Genomic DNA, 13,393 nt, shown 5'->3' with positions numbered 1-13,393 from the left:
TTTTCCGGGATTTGGAGAAGAACTTTATGGGGCCCTGGAACCTGAATGAAAACCGACCGCTGGTTGAGGAAGGTGGATAAAGGGCTTGTCATACAGGCTGCAGGGTTCGTGGCTGCGGGTGAGGCCCGGTGCATGGCGGTCAGGCGGCGGACTCGGCCCTCCACAGGTCGGTGCCGGCAGGGAGGCAGGCTTGAGGAGGGGAGATGCAGAACCTCGGCTCATCATGGGGTGGGGGGAGGATTTCCATCTCCTCCGCCGACACCCACCGGCCCGGTCCCCACTTTTTGAACCCTGGAAAAGAAAGAGGCTCCCCTCCGCCAATCGAGCCCTTATTGTCCCCCTCTTACGTCCCAATGTCTCCCCTTTTTGCACGACCTGCCCATCCTTTTGTATCTTCTCGCTTTCTTTCCTGGCATCTCAAGATTCCTGGATCCCCATCCCCTCCCCCATTCTGAGAGGCCTTTAACAGTTGCCTGGCAGGCAAAAATTCAAGTCAAGATCTTCCTGACGGCGTTGGGAAGCTGCATTTCTTGAGTTTCTGTCTGTATGAGGTTGTTAAAGTCATAAGAGTTAATTTGCCAGGGAGGAAAAAGATGGTATGCTACCAGAGTTGCCAACTTTTTCTGAGAGGGCTCCTGTGTATTAATTGCAGCATTGCAAGCAAAAATCCAGTGGCCTAATGTTTTCCCATTAAGTACGCTGGGTGCTGGGAAAATGTTTCACTGTTGAATTCTGTCTGACATGCAGCTATAAGCACAGGAGCATGGCCAGAAAATAATGGCAGCTAGATAATTTTCTGTGAAGTATCTCCCAATTCTTTTCTGCTTTGGTGTAAAATCTGTCATAGTTCTGCATCCCTCATCTAAATTGAGCGCTGGCTGTACCTCATGAGTTCAAATGCTAACACTTTAGCTTTGAGGTTTGGTTGCTAAATCCTCAGCTGTAACCCTTCATCTATTCTTGTACAGTATCATCTATCTATTGCATTATACCCCAAGCCCACTGTTGGATATTCTCTTGATATTTAACAGATTTCCCCAAGTCTGACCCTGTCTTTCCCCCGCTTTTCTTAAAAAGTAAAACCTGGATGCATTTCAATTACATATTTCTATTTTTATTGTATTTTTAATCAAATAAAATGGGACAATGCCCTTCAGAAGGCTACTCAGCAAATTCCAGAATAATGTCAATTCCTTTCACATTGATAGAAAAGGAGAGAGGAACACAAATGTATGAAAAGCAAACAATGGGGAGTTGTTGTAGCTCACTAGTAGACCATGCAGAAGGCCCCAGGTTCAGTGCCTGACATCACCATATAAGGCTAAGAAATAGTCCTGCCTGAAACCCCAGAGAGCTGTTGCCATTCACTGTACAAAATCCTGAGCTAGATGGTCAGACTCAGTAATGGCAGCTTTTTGTGTTCCAAATTATGGAGCATGTTTCCAGTTTTTCTCCCCCTCATTTAATGTGACACACTGCTTTCTAAAACGTTAGGAGAAATCCTGGGAGGAGAAAGCTCTGTACCCATTACACAATTAGTAGTTTAATTTGTGTGCTTTCTTTTCGCCAGCTCTTGCATGTTAAATATTTTCATTACTATATCAGTTCAATTCCATGCCTGTGATGACTCATCCAGTCCCTTTATCGGTATCCACTGTCATATGTCTCACTTTCATTTGGCAGACCTAATCTAATGAGCTTTTTCTTCTGTTCAAGGCTAAGGCTTCAGTTCTTTTGTTCTGACCTGTTCACCCCAGTTACTCTCCAGATGATTGATTCAGGCAATATATTTCCACATTCACTGCTCTTACTTTACTTCCACCGCACATGTTGCTGCAACTTCAGTCCTTGGCCCAACTTCTGTACTGCTACAGGTTCTCTCTGTATACCACAGCATCCAATCCCTTCTTGTATGCAGAAGGTTCATTGCTGGCATCTTCATTGAAAGGTGGTAGGGCTGGGAAAGACCTTGCAGAGCTGTCAAAGTAGACAATACCAGGCTAAGTGGCCCAGTTGTCTGGGAACTTGGATTTCGTATGTGCTTGCCAGCCCCTCCTCCATATTGTAATGAAAAGGAACATCTGCATTTTTGAAGACAGCAACTGAATTTTCCCCCTATTGGAACCAACTGATTGCCTGCAGATTTCGTGAACTGCATCTGTTGGAGACTTACATATATAAAAATTGTTGTGTTATGGAGTAAAATGGAGTATGATTTCCAGCCAATTTACTACAGCCTATTATGTAGACCTTGGATATTTTTAGCCTCTTTATAAGATCTTTTGCTGCGAACAAAGTCTGTGGTGCTATGCTGCTTGTGCAAGGAAGACCAAGGGAGGTTTCTGCATTCTGGGCAACAACAGTTATTGAGGAAAAGCCCTGCTATGCCCATATATGAATTTGCTTTTTAGTCTCTTTTTAATAGGCAAAATAGCATGAGTCTGTAAATGGAAGCATTATATTTGGCCACATACAGACATAACCCAAAGCATGGGAAGTAATGATGCTCACCTGCCTGTTCTGGGAAACAAGGAGTCAAAGAAGTTCTGACAATTTTCATGATCCCTGATTTATCTTTCTGTAATTTCTTTAATCTCCCAAAGAAAGAATTATGCCATGACAGTATAAAACTGTCTTTGTGCATCACAATCTGTTTTCAATTACCTGAATTTATTTTTATGTTTATGTTCTATGTTATTTCTTAAAAGCTGTTTTTAAAGACGTTCTGACATGACATAGGAATATGTTCATGGGTATTGGAGGTGGGAGACTAAGCAAGCAGAGCCTTGCACTACAGCAAAAAGCTGCCTTGTTCATTAAGAATCATGGCTGGTAGCTAGTTAGAAGTACCTGAAAGATTATTTGGTCCAACCCTTTGCCAATGCAGGAAACCTAATACAGCAGGGGCAGAAAATCTTTGGTTTACATGCCAGAGGTGAGCAGGGTGAGAGGCAAACATCAGCAGAGCAACAAATTTAAACCCTACCTTTGTATACTAGACTAGTTTCTATGCTTACAGTCATACAACCCTCTATCCTCCATCCAGACAAGCAAGAGGTGGTTATCAGAGTTAAAGGGCATATTCTAGCCAGGCAAAAACACCTAGGTGCAAAGCAAGGCTAGTGAGGGGTGTGGCCTTGGAAGAGTTCCAGGGGCCAGGTAGAGATTTGGCCCCCAGTTCTGAGATATCCTGCCCCTGTACTACAGCATCCCTGATAGGTGGTCATAAAACCTCTTAAGGGACAGTTCACCACCTTCTGAGGCAGTCTGTTCTGCTGACATACAGCTTGTACACTCAGGAAATTCTTTATGTTTAGTCTTGTTCCTTGTAATTTGAACTTCTTGGTTCGGGTCCTACCACATTGAAGAGCCGAACATAAATTTGGTCCGTCATCTGTGACAGCTCTTTAAATTAGCACCAGCACAATAAACTGCACCAACTGAGGCCAACATATTATTTTACAGAGCCAGATATGGCTTGTTAGCTGCAACTCTCTGCATGCTTAAAGTTCATTTTAGCTTTAGGCCTTGCATGGCTCTAACTGGCTTTACAGAAATAATCTCTCTTGTGTCACCAGGCTAGTCAAAGTAATTCTGAAATTGGAATTTTCTCTCTTCAGGCGTAAGAGGAAGCACAGGGTAGGTCTGGGACAACCTGCCTCTCTTTTCTTGTTCTCTATTTTTTCGGTTGCTGATCTGCTAGGGTAAATGTTCTTTGCTTGCAACAGAAGTATGGAACCTCTCAACATTCAATAAAGTGAGCCAGGCGCCTACAGGAGTGGAGCTAACTCTTGCCATTTTAAGTTTTATCCAAGAATCATAACTGTTGGGCCTGCAGCTGTGAAGAACTGGCCATTCTCTTTAAACTCTACCTAATACGGAAAAGGACTTTTGTTGGTTACACATTATTTGTATATTTGTTTGTGTTTATTTATTTGTATCTGCTTACTGCTAAAGCTGGAAAATATATAATGGTATCACAGGAATATAATAGCAGGCCTGCTAAATCAGACTGAGGATCCATCTAGTATTCTGACAGAGTAATCCTATGTACCCGGGAGGGGGAGATTGTAGTGGAGCATGCACTGCAGCCACAATCTTGATAGCTAGCTCCAGCAAGGGTAGAAGGTGTAGCAGGGACACTTGCAAAAAGTCTACACTAGCTCCAACCTGGCATAGTTAATGGACCTTAGCATCAGGGCACTCACAGGTTGGGGGGATCGAAGGCCACTAGTGCATCACCCTGACCCAAAATGCCCTGTTTCAGAGCTGTCCACTTCCTATAGATGACAGAGAAGCCTGGGTCAAGCTGGGGCCTCCACTGTGGGAGACCCCACCTCCCATTGGCACTGGTGGAGAGGAGACTACTTACAATTCTAATCTCCCCCACACCCAAGCATCAACATCAGGAGGTTAGGTTTTTGCTCTTATTTAATTTTATTTATGTATTTAAAGCCTTCACAAAGCATCTCGGTCAGCTAGTATAAATATATCTGAATCTTTTCTAGTTGTATGACTTAAAGTTTAATCATGGTGTGTGTGTTGAAAGGGCTTCAGCTTAAAGGCCGCCAGTTTCCCATCCCTGGACTAAAACAGCTACTCTGTAGCGGTTGTCTTTCATGGATATAAGGATGTAGCTGTCCTGCAAGTTTACGGACTGTGAGTTCTTGACAAGCCAGTGAAGCTCCAGACTCCTTTTTACAACACTGGCCAGCCAGGTGCCTTTGGGGAAACCTACAAGTAGGGCATGAAAGCAATAACTATTCAATGTTATTTGTCCCCCATCAGAGGTAGACTGTCTCTGAACATGGAGATTCCATTTAACTATCATGGCTAAGATTATCTGATAGGCCTATCTTCTAAGCTTGTACAAAGAATTCTACTTGGATTACTTTTCATACAAATGTTAAGAAGAAATGAGGAGAAATATATATAACTTGCAATTTATGTTTTAGTTCTAACACGGAGTGCAATCTCTAATGCTGAATACATGTCTAAGGAGCCACCACAAGAACAGAATGGAGAGTTTGAGCTTACAGGCAATGACCCTTTCTGATGGGACAACCGCCTACGTTCAGCAAGGTGCTGATGGTGAGTTGCTTTGGGGTGGTGGCAGCTGCCATGTTATGGTTGGTGAGATTGGGACAAATCAGAGATCATATATTTAATGCTTAAATCACTGCACACACATGGGAAGATCTTTGGATATATAAGCTAGGTTAAAACAGTCCGTTGGACCAATTTCTGCTCAACAAATTGTGCATGTATTTCAATATAAATAAAGGTAAAAACAGTACAGGTTAAAGTGGTTTTCTCTCGAGTAGGATGGGAATTTTGAACATAAAAAAATAACAGACACACAGCACTGAGTTGAGAGAACTGGCGGACTTGCGAATGTTTTAACTGAAATAAAAGTATTTGCTGATCAGAGGCAGATGATAGGGTCACAGTTACTTTCAGATAATAGGGACCTGATCTCTATCATTCTCAGGTGTTTCTTATCTATTCAGAGCCCTTCATGTTTTTATTTACACTTTAGAGACTTGCTGGATCACTAGCAAAGTGAATGGTTAGTTTTTGAGTTAATGACAACTTCTTCAACAAGAGTGGATTCACCCTCAACTAGATGTTAGTTGCTAAAGGTCTGCAGGCATACCCCACGTGAATAAAGTTCTGTGTTACTTGGGAAATAGATGGCATGATTGCGTTTGGCTGCTTTGTTTCTCATGTGTATTTTGGAGGATAATGCATAGTTTAAAAAATTACCTGGGCAATTGGCAAAGGAACAGAAAAGTAGCCCTTTCCTCCACCATCCATCTAAACCAGATGTGAGATTACTCACTGTCTTTCCTTCAGTATAAATGTTGCTTAGTTTCAATGTACCCTCAGAGCCCCAGAACCCTCTATTCTTCACTGAGAGTTCCTGCGGGTCGTTTATTCTTCTAGGAGAAAGTGTAGTTATTTATTAAAATTTATATACCACTTGATTGTAAAAAAACCCAAACCCTCTAAGTAAGAACATAAGAAGAGCCTGCTGGATCAGGCCAGTGGCCCATCTAGTCCAGCATCCTGTTCTCACAGTGGCCAACCAGGGGCCTGGGGGAAGCCCGCAAGCAGGACCCGAGTGCAAGAACACTCTCCCCTCTTGAGGCTTCCGGCAACTGGTTTTCAGAAGCATGCTGCCTCTGACTAGGGTGGCAGAGCACAGCCATCATGGCTAGTAGCCATTGATAGCCCTGTCCTCCATGAATTTGTCTAATCTTCTTTTAAAGCCATCCAAGCTGGTGGCCATTACTGCATCTTGTGGGAGCAAATTCCATAGTTTAACTATGCGCTGAGTAAAGAAGTACTTCCTTTTGTCTGTCCTGAATCTTCCAACATTCAGCTTCTTTGAATGTCCACGAGTTCTAGTATTATGAGAGAGGGAGAAGAACTTTTCTCTATCCACTTTCTCAATGCCATGCATAATTTTATACACTTCTATCATGTCTCCTCTGACCCGCCTTTTCTCTAAACTAAAAAGCCCCAAATGCTGCAACCTTTCCTCATAAGGGAGTCGCTCCATCCCCTTGATCATTCTGGTTGCCCTCTTCTGAACCTTTTCCAACTCTATAATATCCTTTCTGAGATGAGGCGACCAGAACTGTACACAGTATTCCAAATGCGGCCGCACCATAGATTTATACAACGGCATTATGATATCGGCTGTTTTATTTTCAATACCTTTCCTAATTATTGCTAGCATGGAATTTGCCTTTTTCACAGCTGCCGCACACTGGGTCGACATTTTCATCGTGCTGTCCACCACAACCCCGAGGTCTCTCTCCTGGTCGGTCACCGCCAGTTCAGACCCCATGAGCGTATATGTGAAATTCAGATTTTTTGCTCCAATATGCATAATTTTACACTTGTTTATATTGAATTGCATTTGCCATTTTTCCGCCCATTCACTCAGTTTGGAGAGGTCTTTTTGGAGCTCTTCGCAATCCCTTTTTGTTTTAACAACCCTGAACAATTTAGTGTCGTCAGCAAACTTGGCCACTTCACTGCTCACTCCTAATTCTAGGTCATTAATGAACAAGTTGAAAAGTACAGGTCCCAATACCGATCCTTGAGGGACTCCACTTTCTACAGCCCTCCATTGGGAGAACTGTCCGTTTGTTCCTACTCTCTGCTTTCTGCTTCTTAACCAATTCCTTATCCACAAGAGGACCTCTCCTCTTATTCCATGACTGCTAAGCTTCCTCAGAAGCCTTTGGTGAGGTACCTTGTCAAACGCTTTTTGAAAGTCTAAGTACACTATGTCCACTGGATCACCTCTATCTATATGCTTGTTGACACTCTCAAAGAATTCTAATAGGTTACTGAGACAGGACTTTCCCTTGCAGAAGCCATGCTGGCTCTGCTTCAGCAAGGCTTGTTCTTCTATGTGCTTAGTTAATCTAGCTTTAATCATACTTTCTACCAGTTTTCCAGGGACAGAAGTTAAGCTAACTGGCCTGTAATTTCCGGGATCCCCCCTGGATCCCTTTTTGAAGATTGGCGTTACATTTGCCACTTTCCAGTCCTCAGGCACGGAGGAGGACCCGAGGGACAAGTTACATATTTTAGTTAGCAGATCAGCAATTTCACCTTTGAGTTCTTTGAGAACTCTCGGGTGGATGCCATCCGGGCCCGGTGATTTGTCAGTTTTTATATTATCCATTAAGCTTAGAACTTCCTCTCTCGTTACCACTATTTGTCTTAGTTCCTCAGAATCCCTTCCTGCAAATGTTAGTTCAGGTTCAGGGATCTGCCCTATATCTTCCACTGTGAAGACAGATGCAAAGAATTCATTTAGCTTCTCTGCAATCTCCTTATCGTTCTTTAGTACACCTTTGACTCCCTTATCATCCAAGGGTCCAATTGTCTCCCTAGATGGTCTCCTGCTTTGAATGTATTTATAGAATTTGTTGTTGTTGGTTTTTATGTTCTTAGCAATGTGCTCCTCAAATTCTTTTTTAGCATCCCTTATTGTCTTCTTGCATTTCTTTTGCCAGAGTTTGTGTTCTTTTTTATTTTCTTCATTTGGACAAGACTTCCATTTTCTGAAGGAAGACTTTTTGCCTCTAAAGTGGTTTACAATATTTGAGTTACAAAAGTTCAAGACGCTTCTCAGCATAGGGCTCCCACATATATCAAGTATTATGTTTGCCTGCCCCTTTTCAGCACCTTCCAGCATTTAACAGGGGAAAACAAAATCCTCACAATTCTGACCTGTATTTATGGAGTTAACTTCACACCTCTTTTCAGTAGCTTACCCATTTACCTTGTAAGTGGTTCCCTCTTCAAGGTATGCCACAGGATCCTTCTGCCTTTCACCTTCAAAATCAGTTGCTCTTAGTCATGTATTGAGCTTGGTCTCCCACTCCTTTTGCTGCGCCCTCCCTTTATACATTGGCAGGGAAGGACAGAGCATGCTCATGCCTGAGCCAGTGGCCTTATTCACATCATCCATTTATTACACTATTATTCCACTTTAAACAGTCATGGCTTCCTCCAAAGAATCCTGGGAAGTGTAGTTTGTGGGGTGCTGGGAGTTGTTAGGAGACCTATATTCCCTTATAGAGCTACAGTTCCCTGGGAAGGAGGACTGACTGTTAAACCACTCTGACAGTTGTAGCTCTGTGAGGAGAATAGCACCCTTAACAAACTATACTTCCTATGATTCTTTGGGGAAAGCCATGACTGTTTAAAGTGGAATAAATGTATGGTGTGAATGTGGCCAGTGTCTCCTCGCACCAGGTCTGGGGAACCTGTGGCCCTCCAGTTGTTGCTAGACTTCAATTTTCATAATCCCCAAGTGTTGGCTATGCTGACTGTGGATGATGGTCCAACAACATTGGGAGGGCCACCGGAGGAGACAGAGTTCAGAATGTACTAAAAGGCACCTTCCAGTAATTAATAGAGGAAAACAGACTCTTCTATAAGGTAAGATTATAAGCCACATCTAAGTTAATGCTATTGAACATTTCCATAATAATCTAATTGAGATACCGCTAAATTGTTGTACTGTGTGCTTCTTGAAAGAAGAGAGGTGGAAAGTCATTTGTGAGTACAGGTTGATCAGAACATGACTGAATGATCAGTATGGTGCAGCTATAACCAACAAAGCAATTTGACCTTTAACTGCAGCACACCTGGATATATGCTACCAAAATAAGAGAGTAGTGAAATTTTTACAGTTACCTATGTGAGAAAGTACTTTCTGCGTCAGTAATTAAAGTATGTTTTCTAAGAAATCTCTTTTTAACCACGTGCAGGAAAAGAGAACGCCCACGTCCTTTTTTTAAGTCATTACAAGATATTTTTAAAAACATGTACATAACTAATTACAAAAAGGTGTTCGCAGAAAAGTTCTGATTTTTTAAAAGTAATGTTTTTCTTACTCGATTCCCCCCCCCCTTAGTTTAGGGAAGAGAAATATATTTATTGACATATGAATTCTTGTATCCAACTCTTTTATAAATGTAAGTAGATGTTGATTACTGCTGCAGTCTCACATAACTCTGTGAGTCTTACTTTTAGATTGCACTCAGTGAGGCTTACTTCTGAGAAGATAAATATAGGCTGCAATTCAATTCATGCTACCTTTGAATTTATGTTGCTTCTGAATAAACATGCATAGGCTTGGGCTTCTCAAAAGCACTCTGCTTTGCAATTGCCTTCATTGATGAGAGATTGTCAGGTGAGCATATATGAAACTTCTGAATCCTGCTAACCTAGAAGGCTTTTCAATGTTACAAAGAATTCTCTTTTCATCTATTTCAGATGAGAAGTTAATTGAAGGGCAAGTGATTGAACTTGAAGATGGATCCACAGCTTTTGTTCAACATGTTACATTGCAGAAAGGTGAGGAGAAATTGAAATGCCTCCCCCAGTCTCTGGAAGGTCATAGAAGTATAAAATGTCTGTGGGACAGGAAAGAATGTGTGGCTTTGAGGGGTTTTATTTGGGAGTGGGGAGTTAAAAAATTGATGTAGTCTTGCTTCCTTTTGCTTCACGGAAAGGCTTTCCTCTCATTCTGAGCAAGGGCGTTGTTAGCGGTAGTGCGAGGAGACGGGAGCTGGTGATAGTAATCCCCTCTTATTATTTATTTATTTATTTATTGCATTTATATACCACCTCATAGCCAAAGCTCTCTGGGTGGTTTACAACAATTCTTCCTGGTAGCTCAATCCTCAGTCTACTTCGGCATCTGCCATGTGTTTTGTAGGCAGATGCCTGCCCTTGGTATGCCTGAAAGATGCTCTGCCGCTTCAGCAAAAGTCCCTCTCTTTTGGAGCAAGGGGGAGGTGTTGTCCTCAGCGGCAGTGGGGAGCAGACAACATTCAGGGAGTGAAGACTGATCTACACTGTTCTTTGCAAGGGAGGAAGATGGGGAGAAAACCAAAACAATTTAGCCATGCCGCTGTGACCTCCTCGCAGCCCCATCAGGTCTGGTGGGCGTCAGCTGCTACAGTATACATCACAACTTAAATACCCTCGATATCTTATCTGAGAACTGTGTTACGCATTATGAAGCAGATTGCAGTTGTAGATTTGAGGTGGTAGAAGTCAGGACTGGGCTCATTCCAGTTGGAAGCCTTGTGCCATTGTCATTTAATGCCTCCATATAAAAGCAAAATACAAATGGCTTGCATGTAGTCATGCAGTACAACAGGGAGAAAGGGTCCTCTCCCTGATGTCTGAACTTACCACATGTAAGATTTGTTGTGGGAGGAGCAGTGAATAATACCTCCACCTGTGGTTCAAGTCTATCTACTACCGTCCATACTGTGTGAAATGTCTCTGATAATAAGTTTCATTTCTGCTGTATACAAATGGATAACTTATTTCTGTCTGTTGAACTGACATGGAGTGGCTTCTCTTCAAGGATTAAAGAGGCAGGGTAGGCCTGTGAGCAAGACATGGCAGGAACTCTGAGTCACTCTTGTTGAGTGAGCTTTGTTCATTTTCTGTTGCATAATAAACTGAACAAACTGATGTCTGGATTTAATTTTGTGTATGTGTGTTCTGATTTGTTCTGTAGAGTCTATCACCTTTGAAGATGGTCAGCCAGTAGCATTGGAAGACGGCACTATGGCTTTTATACATCATGCTCCCCAAGGTAGTGGTGTGTCTTTGAATCTTCCTTTCAGTTTGCTAGGTAAAAGAATTCAGACAGGCCTGTATGGAATGTAATCATAGCTGTGTATGCAGCGATTGTTTTTTAAACACTATAGCTCTATGACTTAGATTAATTAATTATACCTCACCCCAAGTCAAGATATAAAACAATTCAGGGTTAGCAGTGAAAATGGGTAGCTTCTGAAACTCTCAGAAAATTTTCAGATGTGTAGGCAGATGGTGTACCACTTTGCATCGTTGGCAAACCATGAGTTGGAGGTCTGGGATGAGCAGCCTAAAGGGCTACATCCTCCCTTCCTGATTAGGAGGGATAATTGAAAGCCACACTTGCTGGTTTGGATATCATGGTAAACTGTGGTATGAGGAAATTAGGAAGGAGATGAAAGAATAAGCAGTTTGGAGATTGGGAATGTGGCCCATGTCAGGATTTTATCTAATCTTTTCCTTATAACCAAGCAGGATATGCCATCCAGAAGGAGAAATTGCTACCATGCAAAAATAATCCAGTAACTTCTTCCTGATTGCTCTTCAAACAAATCAAAGGTGGATGGGATCCTTCTATGGACATCATTTTAAAAATAAGTCTGTATAATGATTCTACACACCCTTTGATTGCGGAATGTGTTTCATGTTGCCAATTTTCGGCATAAATAGAGTTGGGCTCTATTGGTATGCAAAGATTGAATTTTGAAATGCAGTGAAGATTTTGCCATTGATCCTTTTAACTCTTCGTCTTTTTGCCAGCTCTAAATGATCAAGTGGTAGATAAGTAGCAATTAGAGCTGACATGTGCTACTGCAGTGTTTGTGGTCCCCTCCAGAGGGTTATGACCCCAACACCTTGGAAGCAATCCAGCTGGAAGATGGATCTACAGCTTTCATACATCGTCCTGTTTCCATGTCAATGGGCAGCACCATCCTGGCAGTGCAAACAGATGTGGGACTGGAAGAATTGGCTGTAGGAGAGAAAGAGGATTCCTTTGAACTTGATACCATTACTGCCCTGAAGGACTATGCTGGCGAGGTGAGGATATTCTGCTTCTTCTCTGGGACATACTAATAGCAGAATTCAAATAATCAATTATAGCGAGCTGAAGTGGCATGGGTGCAGTATGGTAGTTACAGAACAGATAAGCCAAGGTCCTGTGTGGAGATTACATCAATTTTCTTGACTCTCACTAGCATTGGGGCACATTTTTCCTTCAGTCCCTCTGTTAAGTGAAATGGACAGTGTGCTTCTAGCTCAAAGCCTAGAGCTTCTCCAACTGTCTTAAGGACCATTTGAGTTTAATTTAATACAGGTGGTTTTGTGTCAGAGCTGTGAGAAATAGTTCATTGTTTAGACTTGGATTAATTTCAGTTGTATCTGTCTTTGAACTTGAAAATGGATCCACAACTTTAATCTGTCAACAGTTCAGAAAGGGCAAGTATCAGGAGACAACCTCATATTTTGGATGTAGGTGCATGTGGTTCCACTCCATTCATGTTCTGTTTTCTATCGGGTAGAATCTGTTTTATATTTGCTTTATACCAATGTACATATAAGGTGGTAGTTCCATGCTAGACAGCTGTCACCTTATACCTGAGAAGTGGCTGAATTGTATTATTGGATGCAGGTATGGTTTTTTATGATTTATCGTAATTGATGAAGGTATTTTTGTTTTATTGTCATATGTGTATATTTTGTCATTATGATAATACTTTGCCAATTGTTTATTTTTAGTTATATTTTGAATTATTATAGAATGACAGTGGGGTTTTGTTGGTATACTTCGTCATTGCTATGGTTGTAAACATCTTGAGTACAGTAATGTAGACTGGCAGTAGACAAATTAAAAATGAAATGAAATATCCATAATTTTTTTCAGATTCAATAGCATTCCTTGTCCTATTTATCTGACATGGTTTCCTATTCTAGGCTCCTTACTGATAACTTATGATAACCTACCATGCCCAAGCATAGCATCATTGTGTAATTGTCCATTGGCCTTGCTTGCACTTAGTTTCTTACTTATTTTTGCCTCCATCAGCTGATGGCTCCCCTTTCATTGTCCCAGGTGTTCTCAGCTGGTTGCATGAGCAAGAACACTCTCAATATTTGGCAAAGGGTGTGATTTGTAATCTCTTTATTCATAACGGCATTATTGATTGTTAGTAATTTAGCTGCCCTAAAAAATGATCATGTCAATAAGTGGTGACATGAGCTATGGACACACTTGCAGCTA

At 41.8% G+C, this 13,393-nt stretch overlaps 1 protein-coding gene across 2 annotated transcripts in view; it reads left to right on the top strand.

The window, feature by feature from the left end:
* ZNF76 (zinc finger protein 76) overlaps positions 1-13,393 on the top strand; it is a 41,160-nt gene continuing 27,767 nt past the window's right edge. The window contains exons 1-5 of one of the 2 annotated variants that reach the window (XM_061632328.1): positions 1-118; positions 4,956-5,091; positions 9,811-9,891; positions 11,072-11,149; positions 11,990-12,192. In XM_061632328.1, coding sequence (XP_061488312.1) covers positions 4,980-5,091; positions 9,811-9,891; positions 11,072-11,149; positions 11,990-12,192 — 474 coding nt within the window. In that variant the 5' untranslated portion in view covers positions 1-118; positions 4,956-4,979. Of the gene's footprint in view, positions 167-4,955; positions 5,092-9,810; positions 9,892-11,071; positions 11,150-11,989; positions 12,193-13,393 lie in introns of both variants that reach the window. The other variant, XM_061632327.1, reaches the window with a different exon arrangement.

The sequence above is a fragment of the Rhineura floridana genome, chromosome 6 (genome assembly GCF_030035675.1).
Source record: "Rhineura floridana isolate rRhiFlo1 chromosome 6, rRhiFlo1.hap2, whole genome shotgun sequence".
Taxonomy (NCBI): Eukaryota; Metazoa; Chordata; class Lepidosauria; order Squamata; family Rhineuridae; genus Rhineura; species Rhineura floridana.
The sequence above is the reverse complement of the archived record's forward strand: the minus strand, read 5'-3'. Positions and strand labels throughout refer to the sequence as shown.